The 19,716-nt window shown below is 33.2% G+C and overlaps 1 protein-coding gene across 1 annotated transcript; it reads left to right on the top strand.

The window, feature by feature from the left end:
- Window positions 1–13,380: 13,380 nt before the first annotated feature.
- On the top strand, window positions 13,381–19,716 carry LOC132189720 (transcription factor bHLH110). The gene is made up of 7 exons (XM_059604498.1): window positions 13,381–13,949; window positions 14,363–14,975; window positions 15,606–15,728; window positions 15,815–15,880; window positions 16,666–16,731; window positions 19,125–19,184; window positions 19,336–19,716. Exons 1-7 carry the CDS (start codon window positions 13,837–13,839, stop codon window positions 19,486–19,488), a joined length of 1,194 nt encoding a protein of 397 aa, XP_059460481.1. The 5' UTR covers window positions 13,381–13,836; the 3' UTR covers window positions 19,489–19,716.

The following is a 19,716-nucleotide window of genomic DNA, read 5'->3' as shown; positions in this document are numbered from 1 at the left end:
TAGTATTGTTTAGTTATACTTGTGTATTAAAAACACTGATATTCAAAGTTTACCATTGCTAAATAAATCACAGGTCAGTCATTTATAAAGGATGGTAACTGTACTAGAAGGGGCTTTTTTTTTTTGCTTTTGCTTTTTTTTTTTTTTTTTTTTTGCCTTGAGCAAACGAGGAAAGGGATACATGGGATAAAAAAAATGGAAAAATGGATGAGTTCTCCAACAATAAACCAAAAACTAAAAAACATTGCAGAAAATATAACAAAGTAATGGAAAATGGGCTATAAAAAATGACTTGGTTTTCTGTATTTTGGTTGAAAACTAAAATTAGGGCCGCACAAAGTGGTAATAAAATAAGTAACATTGCTGAAAATACAACAAAGTAATGGGAAATGGGCTAAAAAATGACTCGGTCTTCTGTATCTTGGTTGAAAACCAAAATTTGGGCTACACAAAGTGTAACAAAATAAGCACGGGAGGGGCATGAACCTCGAAATCTCTTTATTTCTAGTGATTGATTTGATTTGGTAAAATATGCAATGGTTTCGTTCATGATCCTAGAAGAACCATAAACAAGTCCAGCTTTTTTAAAGACCGCACAAGGCGGTGACAAATGGCAAAAGAACTCGGTGAAGAGCCCCATGTGGTAAATGCAACAACAACCGTTAAGTGTTAGTTGCAGAGAAGGTATTGCATATAACTGAGTTGGAGTTGTTGAAGGAAGACCACTGGCAACAAAAATCTCTTCCACAATATCAAATCACTTTATGGTACGGAGATAATAACCCACATAAAATAAGAAATACGGTAAAATACAACGAAAAATACATAGAAGCTCAAAGAAACTACAACAAAATAAAAAAAAACAACACAAAACACCACTCGCTAGGGCGTGGATGGCGGAACAGGAAGCGGTTGGCGGCGTCGAGAAGCTAGGGTACTAGAAAAGACAATAAGCGGGCACGTAAGATGCTAGGAGTGACAGAAAAATATATCTAACTTTAAAAAAACCAGATCCGAGAACCAAGCCCATCCCAACGAGCGATGCGGTGGAGGCGTTGAATAGCGATGTGGAGAAGGCGGCTGGCCACGAGAATGAAGGAGTTGGAGATGCCGTGTGTGGGGGAAAACGAAAAAGAAGGAGAAAGGCCACAAAAGATTAGAATAAAACGGAAAAACAAGAGAGAAAGAGGAGGGAACATTTCCTCCTTCCTTGGAAAAACCGCACAAGGCGGTGGCTAGACCTCACTGAGGAGGTGGAAAAACAACATTTGGTTGAGAGCTTCTCTCTCTTATTTTGAGAGAGAGAAGTGGCTTTAACAATTCATGTTTATGTGTTGGATTTGGGCCATTTGATTTACCACAAGTACCTTTAAGACATTCATCCCCAAAAATTATTTTCAAGCTCTTTTTTTTTTTTCTTTTTTTTTTTTTAAATCAAATCAATCATTCCATCTAATTTTGTATAGAGTTCGTCAATTATTCTGATGGAGATTTTACAAAGTTATCATTCTACACTTTAATAAAAAAAAATTATAAAAAATAAATGGAATAAATAAATAACAAAATTAGAAAATGAAAAAAAAAAAAAAAAAAAAAAAGAAGAAGAAGAAGAAGAAGAAGGTGGTTGGTAACCTTCGTAGGGTGGTAGTGGTTGCCACTTATATCTAGAGGGGTGACCCCTTCTCATTTACAAGGAGCGACCGTCCTTAAAATCAGTGAGGGGTTTCTATCATCCCTTTACTGCTAGAAGTAGTTGTCTTAGATCAAGGTGTGGGATGATTACATACCATTTTTTTTGTTTTTTTAACAACATTTTTAATGCTTTTTTTTTTTTTTTTAGGGTGTAATGGTAATTTTGTAAGAGTGTCATCAGAAAAATGCGCAAATTTTTCACGGCATTAGACAATAGACAGAATGATAGATTTGATGCAAGAGAATATTTATAAGGAGCTTTAAAGTAATTTTTGTACCACATGGATTGTCTATAGAAGAGAGGTTGGGTGGGTGGTTGGTCTATAATACGGTCATTTTTCCCCTCAAAATGGCCTAAGTTTTCTTCTTTAAATAGATAGATATAACCCATTTTCGTATTAAAAAAAAAAAAAAAAACAATTTTTGTGGTGGTATGTCAGATTAATCTAGCGGCTACGAATAGACCCAGGCACAGCTCCATCTCGAAGCATATCCTATCCTAGGCTTCACCCGCGACTTCGCATTGCAGGAAAAAAAAGTAAAAACACGCTTTAAACTCCGAACTGATCTTACTTTATTTTTTGAATTGCTTTACACATTTTTATTCTCAAAACTTTCAAGTGCATTTAAAAAAAAAAAAAAAAAAATAACTATTTGATTCCAAATTTAATAGGGATTTATCTAAAATTCAATAATGATTTTAACTGATACATCAAAGAGTGTGCATTTAAGAGTACGTAAATAAAAGTGTATGTAGCATTTCTCTAATGTTTTTTACTCGTTTTGTACTTCTAAGATGTTTAGTGGTTGATGTAACAGCTCACATAACTTGGACTGGAACGCAACCCCTCTTAGTGTTATCTTTGATGTCCAACTCTCTTTGTTCTCCATCCTTGTTAATTAGGAAAGCTTTGAAGATTTCTAGATGTGCTAACTCTGATACACACTTTGTTGTTAAATGGGCCGCTTCCCCCCTTGTGTTTGGAAGCATTCCTACTTCATCTTTCTTTTTGTCTTCTATTAGATTAAGGAGTGGCAAAAACCCTCATTTGTAATTTTCACTTTTCCCTTTCGCCCTTATTTGAATGAAAAGAAAAGAAAAGAAAAGAAAAGAAAAAAAAAACAGCTCACATAAATGCCACGTGGAATGTCACGTCAATTTGTAAGAAACTTGTTATAAAAGTTATAGTACTACTAGCATTACTCTTAAAGTAACTGTAGAACAATAAGTACTGCATGTATTAAGTAGATGATTGAATTTACCATTTTTTGTCTGTTTAAGCTTTTGAGATAATTTGTGAATTAACATAGTATACTGGAGCTGGGGTTTTGGGTTCGAATCCTAACTCCACAATTTACCACAATTTTAGTTAAATATTTCATGATTGAATTCCATGTTTCCAATTAACTTAAGCTTATAGGATAATCAGTTATTTAACATAATATTAAATTAGAAACCTAGAGTTCAAAGCTTGATATCAAGGGTTCTAATTATTGAGAGAAAGCGTTAAAGTATTAATTAAATAATTAAATTCACAAATTTTTTATCATCGTCATCATCAACCTTAAGTCGCCTATCATGGGATATCTTTTTTCCCTCAACAATGGCCCTAAACCTTCTCTAAAGACCATGTTTGATGTTTCCCTCATTTATAAAACACACAAGATCCCTCAGCTTGGTCCTTTGTTGAAGGGATTTCAGAAAACACCGGCATAACTTTGAAGCAATCAATCTCATATATATTCTGTTTTAGAGAAGCTTGTGAATGAGATGGATTGATCTGGTGTGTTCCGAGAAGGCAATGGAAATGCATGGGGTGCAAAAAACATGTTTCCACCATACTCATAAACTAAGATAGTGGGATTGGGAAAAGCTGATGATGTATGTGCATGATAGATTCATGGGGGGGTGTATATACATAATACATGCATGAACATACATAGACAGCAAAAGCTACGTTGGAGGATATCTTGCATTGCTGCCACAGCTATGCAGAGCCAATAGATTATAGGAAGATGAGGGAATCGCAAAGAATAAGGAAATATTTATGGCTTAGTGGGAATGGAAAGCAGAGAGAGAGGGAGGTAGCATGGCCCCCTAGCTTTGGATTTCATGCCCCTAAGCTTGAGAAAGCATTTATTCTCCTGTTCCAATGTTTTGTCTTCTTCTTAAGACACCTTTAAATCCTGCTGCTTTAGACCTCCTTTTGAGGGCTTTGCCAAATATTTGACTCAAAAGGTAAATTATATATTCATGTTAAAAGGCATTACGAAATAATGAGATTAATAATTGGAAAGAAGAAAGGAAACTTTGTGTGTTGTGAGTAATAAATTGTCAAAAAAAAAAAACACAAAAAAAAAGAAAAAAGAAAAAAGAAAAGAAAAGAAAAGAAAAGCAAACACTTTATTAAGATTAAGATTGTTTTTTTTTAAAAAAAAAAAATCTTTTAGTCCTTTTAAATAAGGGGAGAGAATAGTGTGACATTTAAAACTATCATCATGTACGTGGATTTTTTTGTAATTATAATCTTTTGTCCTTCCAAAGGATTCTCTCTATTTTTCAGTTGAAAGAAAAATGATTTATTTTGTTTTGTTGTCTCTAATGGTGTATATGATACCAATTTTATGAATTGGCAACATATACATTATTAAACATGCAAAATCTAATATAGACTATAAAATATGGTATACCATAGAATAAGCCTCCTAGAAGCGGGCGTATCCCATCCCATTTGGTTAGTCCAAACAAGCCTACTTTTAGTAAGTTTTATAGGCTGACTGAACCTAACGAGGCCAAGAGGGACGAGTGCCGAATGATAAAGAGATGTCGTATCTACTTACAATACTGACTACGCCCCTTTATTTTTTAGAGCTACAAAATGTACGTATGACTAAGTGAGAGTCACATAATCAAATCAATTAATTCATAGACGTATACCTCCTCTAATCGAGAAAGTACAAGAAAACGCTTCATAAAAGAAGAAGGAGAAGGAAATCATTAAGAAGGTAGGTATGTATCATTCTAGTCAAACACGCTTCTACTTCAATTTTTCTTCAACTTATTTCAATGAATATTAACTTGAGTGTCCTTTTGCTAGATCCCAACGGGACACTTTGTACTTGACATTCATTTTCTTTGCAGTTTCTCTCTATTCTCATAATCAGATCTCAAAGAAAAATTAGATGGGAAGGTGGACCAAAACTAAATTTTGCAAGATAGTGTATGGTTGCTTGGAATTGAAAATGGTACTATATAGCATATTAATGGAATAGAAGTTAAGGGTTCTGATTTTGGTACTGACCTCTTGGGTATAGTCATTAAACCCTATACTTTTCCCTTGGAATCTCTGCAAGATAGACCACAAATTATTGGGGAAAAAAGGAAAAAGCTTTTGGCAATAATAGTGTTTCCTTTGGGCTTTTTTGAGGATACAGCGAAGTTACGTTTCAAATGTAAATTGTGATTTGATTCGTAATGGGTTGAGAACCTTCTACATCACTCCATAAACAAGACAAAACCTAATTTACATTAAAAATAAATAAATGTATTGGGTTATTTTATTATCTACTTGCTAATTTAAAGTAAATTATTTTGATGTTATTTTAGAGAATGGGTATAACTTTATGATAAAGCTGATTTAAAAGGAAGTGACACAAATATCGCGGGCGTTTGACCCAACGTTGACAGGCTAGGACTTTAAAAAGGGATGTGCTTTCTATTTAATGATATTGATAGACCCCTTAAAGTCATCAATCATAGCAAATTGCTTTTAGGGGGTCTCTAACGAAAATTAGAATTGGTCATTCAAGCTAAGGATTCATTCAAACACACGGTTGAAAGTGCATGTTGGGGTCCTCGATCTGAATTTGAAAGATAATCCTATTAATTTGGGTTTAAAATGTTCCTAATTACGCGACCAAACTAATTAATCACCTGTTTAGTTTATCGGTTTTTAAAATGTATAGTTAATTTGTTTTTTTTTTTTTATATTTATATATTATTATTTTTATGTTTTTGAGCTTCACTTCACTTCTTTATTTGCTGTACGAAAAATAATGTGAATTTTTTAAATGCCCTCTCAAATTAAGACATTTTTGCGGTTTTAGCTCATTTTTCTACTACTGGACAATGCAAATAAGAAGCTGTTCTAGACAAAGTTCAAAAACCCTATTGACATGTGAATGAATGGACAAAATTAAAGCGAATAAATCCAGCAATTCTTTGTTCATGCTCATCAAATATCACGCCATTTACCCATGCAATTTGTTCATTTATCACTATCATATCATTGTTTGCTCCAAACTAAATTTGACAATTTATTATTATTATTTTTTTAAAAAAAATCAATCTATTAAACTGTCATCTGTTTAAAATATATGCGATTTAGAATCACAATTTAAAAATACATATGAAAATTAAAATGGTATGTGCATGAGAATCATAAGCAATTTAGATAAATGCCGACATCAATTTAATAGACTAGGTTTGACTGGTACAATCGTAGCGGCTACTTACTCTTTAGATTTGCTTCCCCCGCCCCCCCTCCAAATTTAGAAAAATGCCGACATCAATTTAATAGACTACGTTTAGCTGGTACAATCGTAGCGGCTACTTACTCTTTAGACTTGCTCCCCCCCACCTCCTCAAAATTTAGAAAAATGCCAACATCAATTTAATAAACTACGTTTAACTGGTACAATCGTAGCAGCTGCGGCTACTTACTGTTTAGATTTGCTTATTGTTCACCATGTGACTCTGCTAAAATTGGTTCTACGTACGTGTGCCTTAAACTGCCTTGGCAATAAATGAAACCCTTTTATTACGGCAAAATTAAATTGCTTGTACGTGTGGCTTAAAATTGGCTTGGCAATAAATAAAAGAAACCCTTGGGCCTTAGATATATGTTGTTATTAATAATTTTAATTAGGTGGAAAATGGGGTTATGATTCATGAAAGTGAGAGTAATAATTGAAAAATGTAATGTTGTAAACTGATGGAGATCGAAGCTGCAGGCTGCAGCTTTAGTGAAATGCATCTTGGAAGATAGCGAGACTGGGAAATATGGAAAAGGTGAGAAAGCAAGGGGAAAGGGAGAAAAAGGGTTTGGATAAAGAAGACCAACTTTGAAAACTTTGAAGTTTGAAGAAGAAGAGAAAAAAATAGTTGAATAGAATAAAATGGGTGTAGGATGAGTGGGCGCGCTCTCTCTCTCTCTCTGTCTCAAGGGGTAAAAGGAGAAACATGATCTAAAAGCAAATGTTTTAGGCTAGCTTGCCCATGCTCTCATCGATCTCACATTCTCCCATCAACTTTTCTTCTGATGGGAATTTTGGTGGGCCTCATCATATTATAATTAATACACCTTCTTTCGTGGAGAAACACACCTTAATCACACACTTAATCTCTCTCTCTCTCTCTCTCTGTGGCTCTGACAAACAAACAAAAATATAAGAGAATCAAGATTTGTTCCTGAGCATTGTTATGGTCAGCTAGGGTTTTCTAAATTTAAACAGGGAGTCACTGACTCTTCTAAATAGTTTTTTTATAATTATATACTTCTTCCTATATTCCGTACAAACACCATATAGCAACACATCCAGGCATTTGATTTATATGCATTATAAATAGATGCATATATATATATATATATATATATATATATATATGTGTGTGTAGGTATATATAATATCGGGTTGCATATTTTAAGCAAGTGTTATTAAGAGTATTACAACTTTTATTTTAAGTTCATTTCAAATTGACTTGTGAAATGTTAGATTACTGTGTAAATTTGTAAGAGATATTGTAGTAAAAGCTGGTTCAGATAAATGAAAAAGAGAGAGCTGCGACAAAAGAAAAAAAAAATGATTTGAAAATATTGAAGGAAAGATGTATATATTGGTGAATGTCACAATGTAATTTGGTGCAAAGATGAGTACTAGTTCTAGGTTTAGATTCTTATCTTTAAAACTAGAGGATATCATTGAAAAAAAATTTATCTTTCAAGAACCATAATGAGTGTTTTGAAACAAGAACTAAAAAATATCACAGAAATCTTTTCCACCTTTGTATAAAGGCAAGCAGCAAGCCCCTCAGGCCCCCCCACCCCCTCTTTTTTCCCCTTCAAAGAAGAACCAAAAAAGAGTAAAAATATAAAAGAGAAAATTAATTCTATTTGGTATCTATGCTCAAATATTGGGAATATGGTAGTCTTTTATTTTGATCAGTAACCTATATACCAGGAATGCAGAGATTTATTGTACTTTTTGTTTTTTGTTTTTTTTGGAGCACTAATGCTCATCCTATCTACCGCTTATTTGTTAATACTTTTGGGCCTCCATCACCGCACAAAAAATAAAAAATAAAAAGATCTTCTAGTTATGATGTGATATAAAAGTAAAATTAAGGAGTAACTTTATTGGAGATTTTTGAACTTCTACCCGATAAATTCCCATAAACTTCAAAATCTCTCAATTTAGTTTCCTGAACTTTCAATTGCTTTTAATTTGGATCCTTAAACGTTACATGACGTTTATACCCCTGACTTTTGTATAAAATTTTATCTTTCAAAACGTTTTTTTTTTATTAAAAAAAAAAACAAGAAAATCAAGGATATTTTGGTCTTTTTTTTTGTATTTTTAATGGCTAAAATTGACAGAGGGGTCCACATTTAGAGCGATTGAAAGTTCAGGAGACTAAATTGAGAGATTTTAAAGTTTAGGAGGAGTTTGTCAAATCGAGTAAAAATTCAAGGCTCTTCAGTGAAGTTATCCATAAAATTAATTTGTAAATCGTTTATATTTTGAGTTGTTTGATAATTATTTTTTAATTTTTTTCCTAAAAAAAAAAAAAATTACCAAACCGCACTTGGTTTTTGTCAATTCTATTTTTTTAAAAAAAAAGAAGTCAATGGCACCCATTCTTTTTTCGTACTTCACATGTTGGCTTGTGTCTTCCCGGTGGTCCTGTTTTTGTTTTTTTTTTTAATCAATAGTACTTGCAGCATATATAAGTGGCCACGTCTAATTAACTTTTACCATATATTGTCATTAAATTAAGGGAAAAAGTTGATTAAAAGTATGTGAATCATATTGAATAGTAGAATGCTGATGCAAGTGGATTGTCCATACTGACCTGCTTCTATTAGCTTGTTTATTGTTTAGTGTTCTTGACTCTTGACAATTAAAACAACTCACTCCGTTTGTTAATAAATTTTAAAGGGCATCTTTGGTTTTTTATTTGAGAAAAAAAAAAAAGTGTTTTGATATGATATAAATGTGAATACAATTTTGTTTTTGATTATTTGTTAATATTTTTATTTTGAAAACAAAAATAAAAGAGGGAAAAAGTTTCTCACTTACGGTACCTAGTACCTACTAAAAATCGGTTGCACAAAACATTTTAGAATAGCATGATTTATTGCAATGACCATATCTGACCCTAAATGATATGATATTTATCTGTTTTGAGTTAAGTCCAAACGGTTTTACTATTGGGTTTACCTTAAAATGCCTCATACCACTTAAAAAGAGCATACTCTATATAAAAACATGACATTTCTCACACTCAGACAATGTAGCATGCTACAAATGTCATCTCTATGCAAATAGTGGTTGGCTTCAAATGGTTGTAACTTATATATATATATATATATGGATGAAAAAATATTTTCTATGTGGTACCATCTTTTAAAGGTTAAAGGTTTAATCAAATTAGTTTTCAATGGTTTAAGGACTTTGGATTTATGGTTAGGCTCTTAATAGTCTAAGAACTTTCAATAGTCTAAGAGCAAAGACATCATGCCATGAGAAAAAGAAAAGAATGGTTACTATCGGGTATGTGTCGGTAGAATGGGCAGCCATGGACGTCGAATTCATATGCGTTGTTGAATGTTATAATCTTAAGGGTTAAGTGTTCAATCAAATTAGTATCCAACAGTCCTATGCCTTTAGAATAAATGATTGGGTCTTAAGACTTTGATATCCAAGGGTTCATAAAACCTAGACTATACTTGATTTGAACTTGTGCGACGTACACTTAAAAAAAAGAAAAAAAAAAGGTGCTTTAATGTCGTTTTGAACAGTAAAACAATGCCACTTTATAAGTGGTGTCGTTTAAACATATAAACGACATCACCTATTGTTTAATGTTCAAACAACAGTAAATGATGCCACATGGGCGACGTGGTTTCAGTTTAAATGATGCATCCTTACTGTGTGACATTGTTTACATGACGTCATTTGGGACCCCCAAACGACGTCATTTTTCTCTTCCTCAGTCTCTCTCTCCGGCCTCCTCCCCCAACAGTGCTGCTGCCGCCACACTGGTGCTGCTCACTGCAGCCCTTCTCCACGGCCAGGTCTCTCTCTCTGTTCTATATATATATCCTTTAATGCCGATTGCTTCGGGCTTTCAACTCTCTTTTAATGCAGCAGCTTCAAATAATTAGGTAAATAATGTTGCTTTCCTTTTTCATCACGGAATAGGATCCTCTCTAGTCCATAATGGAGAATATTTAGTTCATGGTTTTGATTTATTCTCAGAAATTCTATGACTATAAATGGGACACATATTTTACTAATAAAAATAATAATAAAATATTATTTTAAATTAAAAAACAAATTAATAAAAAATAAAAAAGAAAAAAAGGAAGGCCAGGGTGTCCAGCCACCCCCATTTTGGGTAGGTTGGCTTGAGCCACCCCCAATGGCCAGCCAAGGGTGGCCGAACCACCCCCATAGGCCCCTTTTTTTATTAATTTGTTTTTTAATTTTTTTAATTTAAAATAATATTTTATTATTATTTTTATTAGTGGGATATGTGTCACATTTATAGTCATAAGATTTCTGAAAAAAAATCTTAACCATAATGAACTGAAGAAGATACTGTTCCCTTGACCACTGCCTCGTGTTGCACGACTCTTTGAGGTGTTAATTAGCAATTCCTATGTTACGTGTTGCAGTGGATGAGTACTAGAACGTGAACAGTTGCAGCTTTATTCAATGGGGCACAAATGTACTATGTATATTGTGATTAATATGGGTGACCACATAAATTAAGTGAAGCAAATAATTTTAATTCCTATATATATATGTCTCTATTTATGTTATATATTTATTATTGTTCAGCCTGTGTTTGTTAATTTTTTTATGGCGGGATTAAAATTTTAGGTGGGAGAAAACTAAAAAAAAAAAGACATTGAAAAGAGTAGGAAATTAATTTTTAATGGTTTCTCTCATAACAACATATAATTTAAGAAAAATTTTAAAGTTTTAGGAAGCTACTACGTACCCCAACCTTTTGTTTAGCTAGTTCCGCCCTGGCTCTTATTATATGGACTTAATCATTTGTTTTTGTCATAAATAAGCGGTTAGAATTTTCTTTAACGATATCTCTTTATTGATATAACAACCAAATGTGACAAATTGCCTCCTCAATACAATGCCAAATATATAATTTGGAATCTCCACAACTCAAACACTATCTATGACATACACAATAGCATATCAGGCTATTACAAGACAAAATATCATCGTCTCAATTAGTTTCAGATTTGTATCAAATTTCGGCAAATCACGTCTCTACCCGTTGGCCGGTCATTGATTTATGGGCTTTTTTATCTCCACTACAAGTGCATTTCCAAACACAATCCCTTTTACTGTCTTTACCATAGTAAGAATTTTTCAATATGCCTGAAAAACTCCTTTGCATCGGTCAATGATTAACTTTCAGAAAAGAACCCGAAGAAAACAAAAGATAGACCGAAAACCCAATATTGTTACTCTTAAGGATTCGTATAAACAAAATATTAGAAAATGATTAAACTTTCACCCTACAGATTGATATTGAAATCAAATCTAGAGACAAACAAACGAAAAAATGAAACACAAAGAAACAGAAAAATACATGAGAAAATAAAACATAAACGAAACCGACATAACATATTGGTGTTGACTGTGGTGAAGGGTTTGATCTATAAGATAGGGCTTCAAAAGAGGTGAATAACACTTCCGATTAAGCAAAGTAGGGTTTCAAAAGAGGCGGATAAAAAGACCTCAAAAGAGGCAAGAAGGGGAGGGGGAGAGAGGTCGAAGGGAGTAGAAGGGAGGAAAGCTCCCTCCCCCAGGGCGTCTCAAATCTCATGCCCCTCTCTTTGCATATGGCTAGGGTTTTTCTTAATAATAAGCGGCTAGAGTTGGCAGCAGAGATAGGCCTAGAGTGGGACTAATGGGAGCCTCCACCCATTTTTTTTAGCAATAATTTTGTTAAAAACAAACATTTTAGGTCTCTTGTTCTTACTTTGGCCTAAGAAAAAATTATAATACAGTCTAGTCCCTTTAAAGATAAATTTCTAGTTTCGTTACTAGTTGGCAGCCAAGAGTGACGGTTGAATGTTACTAGTTCCGTTTCATTTGAGAGAGTCAAACAAGAGTAAATTAAATTAATATATATATTAGGACACTACTTCTGGCCCAAAAGCCTAAGTTAATGGGCTTATGTTCACTTAAGTATATTAACCACTTTTTTCTTTATATTTTCTCAATGTGTAACACAAACCTTACAAGTATATACAAAACAAAGAAATATATAAAATAGTGGTCACTAGTGAGATTATCAAATTAATTAAAGGAAATTTTGTAAAAAATTTTAATTAATTAATTAATTAAAAACATGTATAATGATCTCTTGGGGGAATTCTTTAAGTGCCTCACGCACCTCTTCCAATACTGGGATGACAAAGTAGGATTTAATTAGTTGTCTTGTTCTATACTAATGTTCTAGTGGGTAACATAAAAATTGGCATATTCAATCTATAATGCCCCGAATCAATGAAAAATAATGTACTTGTAAAGTTTGACAGGGCTCGCTTGTGGCTTGCAAGCTGCAACGACTGCGTTTAATGGACGCTTATCTTGGAAATGGGCATCCTGGCCTATATGTTTCCATGTGTTCAAAATGCACGTGTCAATTATGCATTTTATATATATATATATATATATATCAATTTTCTCTATTCTAATTTTGAAAGAAAACTTTACCTGAGAATGGGTCATGGCCTCAAACAAAAAGAAAAAGGTGCTAGCTAGCTACTTGCAGTACAATTAAAATATCTATATTTGTGAAATCATTGTAGCATTTATTAAAATTGGAGATGAATGATACAAACAATATTTGAAATTATAATTATTACTTCTTTTTATTTTACATGTCGGTACAAGATGAGGGAAGAAAATTCAAACTAGTAACCTTCAGTTCATTAGATGTGATCTCAGTCAATTGAATTACCTCTTGAAAACTACAATCATTCCTTTGATATCATATTCAAATTTAGTGCAATTCTCAGATTACCTTTGTTACAATTTTTTTAAATGCTTTTTAGCGATTAAATTTGAAATTTGATGATTTAAATTATTATAAGTAAAAGTCCATAGTAGATTTAATTTATTTGTACAAATTTTTTGTACACATGGTATCTGCACATGATAGTGTCACATATACCCATCGTGTTATTCATAGGACAGGCTTATTAAAAAAAAAAAAAAAAAAAGCATTCACTTCAGTGGACAGAATTGGAGATAGTGCACTACAGAGAATTGTTGGTTGCTGATTCATTTTAATTGGATACCGACCAAATGCAATATATATAAGAGGCTTGGACAGGTGGGGATGAAAGAAGGAAGAGTATGGTTGCTATCATTTCTCTTCTCAGACCTTTGTCGAAAGCCTTGGGATCGAAGGGAGGGATATTAATCATGGCGTAGGCGAAGCATAATCATCTTCCAGTAATTGCAGAGTGCAAAAAAATAAACACATAGCTCAGAGAGAAAGAGAAGAAGAAGAAAAAAAAAATGATTAAAGTCAGAGAGAGAGATAGAGAGAGAGAGGGGGGGTATGGAGATGAATAACTCACGCTCTCTCTTTCTTTCTTTTCAAGGCTACTTTAATATATAAGCTGTAAACTCGAAAGAGTAAAGAGGAAACTGAGAAAAGTTGCTAAAAGCAAGCAGGTATGTGGGTGTCACCTGAACTGTCTTTCTTTGAATAGAGTGTGAGAGAGATTCCTATAGCAAAGCTACCCAGTTAATTCAATTTACTAATCATCTTGGGATTTTCAAGCCTTTTATAATACGATTACCATCATCATCATGGAGTCTGCAAATCTCCATCACCAACATCATCAGCTCCAAGACCAGCTTCTTGGCTCCTCTTCTTTGCCCACCACCACTACTTGCTATGGAGTTGGAGGCCACCATGCTTGGTAAGCTTTTCTCCAACTTTCTCTCTCTCTCTCTCTCTGCATTCTTTTTTGGCTATTCAAAGTACTATCATAAATGAACTTTCGAGTTTGGCATCTTTTTTCCTTTTTCTTTTTTGATTTGATGTATTATTCATCAAGCAGAAAGTGGGCAGAAGTTGAAATTTCTTCTTAGGTTGTTCAATTATCAGATATTTCTCGAAAGGTTCAGGAATTTTTTCTCTCTTCGATTGCTTTGATCAGAAATAAAAAGAACCCCCTGCCACGAGCTCTTATATACTATGAGATATATATATTATATATTTACTCGCACAACTGCAAAGCTTCAACTTTATTCTTCAATAGGACTTGTTAATCGATCTCCTTTGAATTAGAAAATTAACAAAATTTTCAACTGGGTATATATATATATGCAGGAATAGTAGTGGTAATTTTAATCCAAACCCAGATGGAGTTTTCTCAAACCAAGGGGATTCAAGGCAAAATAGTGAAATTCTAGTCCCTTCTCTCAACACTTGCATGCTCCAAGATCACTCGAGCTTTCAGTGGAGTAGCAATGCAGGCAGCTTCATCAAGGAAGAGCTCTCAGAATCTTTCCTCCCCAAATTCTCTGAAATGTTAAACAGTAGTTCCTCAAGTATTGAAGATTTCCATTTTCCTGCTCCAACCCACATAAAGAATGAGCAAAAGAATATAAATATTGATCTTAGTGAGAAGCTGTTGCTCAAGACCATCTCCGCCTCCAAAGGGTTTTACTCCAACGCCCACAACTGTGCTAGTTTTGGAAGCGAGGCAGTGGGAATTAGTAGAGGGAACTTCAGCCAGATTTATCCAAGCATAAATATTTCAAACTTGAATCAACCGCCATCGGCATTTTTAAGCTCCTTGGACATGAACTTTCAGGCCTTGGATCTATTAAACTCCGAAAGATCATACAGTACTGATAGTTTTGGCGTTTTTAAAGAGGGCCCTTCTTTCGGCCTTGATCATATGCAGCAATTGCACAGGCCCTCATGTAGCCCTAGTAATGTGAGTAATCTTCTCTTCCATCTTCTTCTGCCCTTCTTTGTCAGCAGTTACCATTGAAAAAATTGTTTTTTTTTTTTAGGTTTTGTTACCTAATGATCATTCAGAACATCATAAATCTATTAATCTAAGCTCATGCATGTTACATGACAATAACTTCAAAATTGTCAAACAATTCAAACCTTCACTATTACACTACATCAGAATATATTTCAAGCAAAAAACACCCCCAAAACACATTAACAAACATATCGGTTATTTCTGGGGAATTATAGGTGACATGCATATATATATATATATATATATATATATATATGCAACTAATTAATATGTAAATACAATTCGAATGATATATTTGCAGTAAACCTTAAGATGATTATTGATAAACATGCATGATTATGTTAATGGACATTGTGACCTTTAACTGGGAAAAAGAAATTAGAAAAGCGAAAACCCTTTATTATATAATTTTTTTTCAGAAAAAAAAAAAAAAAAAACTTATGTCAAAAGAATAGCCTTCTCTTTTTGCTAAAATAGGCGCACCTTCAGCTTTATACATTGTGTGCGTCTTTTTATATTTTCTAGAATTTATTTTATTTCTCTTAATGGATCTTTACTCTTTGCATTTTAAAGATATCACAGTTCGCAAACAGAGTAACAGAAGCAAAGAGACCCAGCTTGATGGAGGCAAAGGCATCTCAAGCTGCACCCAAGAAATCGCGATTGGAGCCACGCGCTTCCTGTCCACCATTTAAGGTGCATGCCAAAGAATAAATTTGACATAATCAAATATTTTGTTTAATTAATTGCAGTCTTAATTATGTGGCTTGGTACTGAACCAGGTTAGGAAAGAAAAACTAGGAGATAGAATTGCAGCTCTTCAGCAGTTGGTGGCTCCCTTTGGCAAGGTAGTGTTTCCATCCCTCATCACCTTCATTATAACACTCATTGCTGTCCTGAGTGGCTCGGGAGATGAACTATTTTACAAATCTATTAGAATATAGGGAAATGTTAAAGGTATTTTTCTAGTGTTTTTTTTGTGTCCTCTTGGTCCTAAGTGAGAGAAATATATAAGAACAACTTTTTTTTTTTTTTTTTTATAAAATAACATCTACATAGGCCTAAGAAAACACAAGCAACTTTCTATATATTTGTTAATTAACACATAATGAATTCGTTGTCACTTTGTTATGTATACCATTATATGCAATAAAACAAAATCAAGATCGTGAAATGATTTATCATCCTAGGGCAAGATATAAGTTCTTAATACTCTCTAATCACAGTTTGACACGTGTAAAATATTATAAAAAAGTTGGATATCTAGTATTTTTAATGTTACTATATGATGAATATATTATTACGTCATTTAAAATTTTTAAATCATATAGGTGTTATAAGGTCCATGAATAAATTTAAATACAATAAAATAAAATAATAATTTGTTGACTTGATACGGAGAGGATATTATTCTTTCTATTAAATAAAAGCCTAGACCCAAATGGGCTGCTTACGTCTATGAGAAGGAAGCATATATATATATATATATATATATATATATTACAAATATTGTTAGAGTTGAATTAATATATTGTTTAATAATTAAGAAAGAATTTAAAGAGTAGATTAATGTGTTCTTTTTGCTAATGCGAAATGACGTCAATTTTGCATGTGGGCGTGGAGAATCTGGCAGACAGATACAGCATCGGTACTAATGGAGGCTATCGGGTACATCAAATTCCTTCAAAGCCAGGTCGAGGTATTTTCACTTCCCGACATTCACCTTGAATCTCGATTTTCTTATGTTACCCTCCATCTGACGGCTCTGAACCACATCCTTAAAAAAAACAAAAAAAAAAAAATTATATCAAACTTGTCAAATTTTCAAACATCAGATCAGACCACCCCTCAAATTAGGGTAAGCTACCAAAACATGCTTCTAGAAAGAAAAGCATGAGAAATACGTTATTTTAATTAAACAAGTGCTAGGGTTCTTAATTATGCCTCTTTTCATTTCTAAATAATTTAATATAAAAATTTGAACCGCCCATTATTTGGATCGAGATGCACATAAGTTTCACATGGAACATATAGCTAGGAGATTAATTTACATACACTTTTATATGGTAAACCATAGCAGAGAATGATCTCTTCTTTTTATCGCCTCGCCTCTATTAATGTTGTTGCGTATGATATATATATATATTCAACTAAATAATTGGGCAAGTTCAATTATTCCCTCGATTTTAAATCCAACTTTTAACTCTTTAAGATTTCTGTGTTTTTCACCCTACTCCTTCCATCAACAACTGTCAAAAACTGCTTACGTGACATTGATATTAGTATTAATGCCACGTAAGCAGTTTTGCTCTGTCACACCCAATAGTGGAAGAGTGTGCGAGTCACTCCCAATAAAGGAGTTGCTCGTGCAACCATCACCAACAAAGAGGGTGGCTTACATGACCATGTTTGTGGATTTATACCCAGCAAATGGAGGTGGTTGTCCGAGTCACCCCCTCTATTTGGGTTGGACACCCCCACCCTGTTGGAGATCTGCCACCCCTCCCAATTTGTCTTTTTTCTATTTTATTTTTATTTTTTTAATATAGTAAACAAACAATTTTTTAATTGATGATGAGGCAAAGTTGCTTTCCTAACATTAACAAGGTTAAAAAACAAAAAGAAAATAGGAGTTAAAGTCATATTTAAAGACTGAAAGAGTAAATTAAAATTGAGCAATTACTTAGGGAGTAAATTTACATTTTTTCCTTATTTTTTATTATTTTTGTTATTATTGTATTTGTTTTTATTACTACTATTATTGTTATTGATTTTGTAAATATTATTAGTTGTGGAATTTACAACATATGACATATATATATGTACCTCCTCCCAAAGTACTCCTGTGAAAGAAAGATTAATATTCCAATAATTCTAGGTAAATTTAGAAAACGCGAACAGAAAATCTTCAAGTTTTAAAAGAATTGTGTTGATATAATTATGTATTGTCAACTTGTTATGAATTAGAAAACGGAAGAATTTTTAATCTTTCCAACTTAATTATATTGCTACTCCTTTTACTAATTAAAATTAGATAATTAACCCCTCAACCTATGTTTAAGTTTAGAAGAATAATACACTTATTAGAGTGCTGCTAAGGATATTATTACCTTTGTTATAAACTCTTTACAAAGTTATTGGTGAGGTGATCAAGCATATTCAATCTCCACATGTGTTTTTAATCATTTCACAATTATCAACTGTTATCTTAAGTTTGTAAGAAATTTGTAGTAACTCAAACCATATCCCTTTTTGTTAACCCTAATAATCTATTGGAAACTTGATGTCTTTTTATGGCGGTTCTAGTGAAAATACAAGAGACGACAACAGGACAAGGGAACTAGACAAAATTATCGAATAATTAACACCCTGCTCCTGACCGGCTCCTATAAAACTTACCAATTATGCTGCTTTGAAAACAAATTCGCCATAGCAACCTACCTAGGAGGTGAAGGCTAAGCTCGATCTTGAGTGCATGCCTAGCTAATCAATAGGTATAGTAGAGCAATCTATCAAAAACGAAAAAAAAAAAAGGAAGAACTTGCATCAGATTTTTCTAGGCCGGCCAAAAATCAGAAAAAAGTAGTTAATAGGTTTGTCAATTGTCACTTTCTACTTCCAAGCTATAATATTTATAGCAACTCTCATGCAGATTCTACCCGGGCCCTCCCTCCAAAAAGAAAGAAACACAAGAAGAAGAAAAAAATAGATTCTTCCTAGCTACTAGCTAGGTCACTAGAGCTGGGTCAATGAAAATGATTATTCATCAACAAATGAAGTACTAAAGTTAATGAAATGTGATATTTTCAACAACAACAAAAAAAATTTATCTTTGTGAAAACAAGTTTTATCTAAATTAATAACCATATAAATTTCTCAATAGAAAGAATAGAAAAATAATGCTTTTGAGAACAGCTGTTGGGGATGGTTGCCTTTTGAAGTTAATTTATTGAAGAAAAAAAATAGAGTCAGAGAGAAAGATGTTCATGAAGAAGGTGCTTCTGAATTTCCACAAGTTATACAATAGGAAATTATATAACAAGTATATTAATTTTTATTGCATATACTAAGTTTTCAGTTCTTTTTCTGCAGACACTGAGCGTCCCATACATGAAGTCATCTCGAAACAAGACTTGCAGAACAATGCAAGGGGTAAGAAATACAACCCTAAAAAAAAATTCATAATATTGAGTGATCATACGTAGTTGGAGGAGCAAATTAAAAAAGACTGTTTTTTCGCTTGAAGAATATTATCTCTGTGTTCTCATTTTGCTACAAATTAAACACCGTTGTAATATCTCAGGGTTCAGTACTGGATGATGGAAATGAAGAAGCAAGGCGAGACCTCAGAAGCCGAGGGCTGTGTCTCGTGCCATTGTCTTGCATGTCTTATGTCACCGGTGATGGCAGTGGCGGAGGGGTTTGGCCACCAACTAGCTACGGTGGAGGAACTTAATAAATTAGCATGTTTCTTATTATATAGACGTGGGCAAGACCAAAAAAAACAAATACTGCTTATTTTGATCAAAGCCCATATTATTTAGGTTTCTCTGTAGCATCATTTTAGTGGAGCAAATTTGGTCATCCTGTAAAAAATGGATCCCAGGATGGACCAAGTTTGATCCATTAAAAAATCATGTATCATTTATATGTATTTTGAAGACCTGCTAGCTCCTTTTCACAA

Source organism: Corylus avellana, chromosome ca8 (assembly GCF_901000735.1).
Source record: "Corylus avellana chromosome ca8, CavTom2PMs-1.0".
Taxonomy (NCBI): Eukaryota; Viridiplantae; Streptophyta; class Magnoliopsida; order Fagales; family Betulaceae; genus Corylus; species Corylus avellana.
The sequence above is the reverse complement of the archived record's forward strand: the minus strand, read 5'-3'. Positions and strand labels throughout refer to the sequence as shown.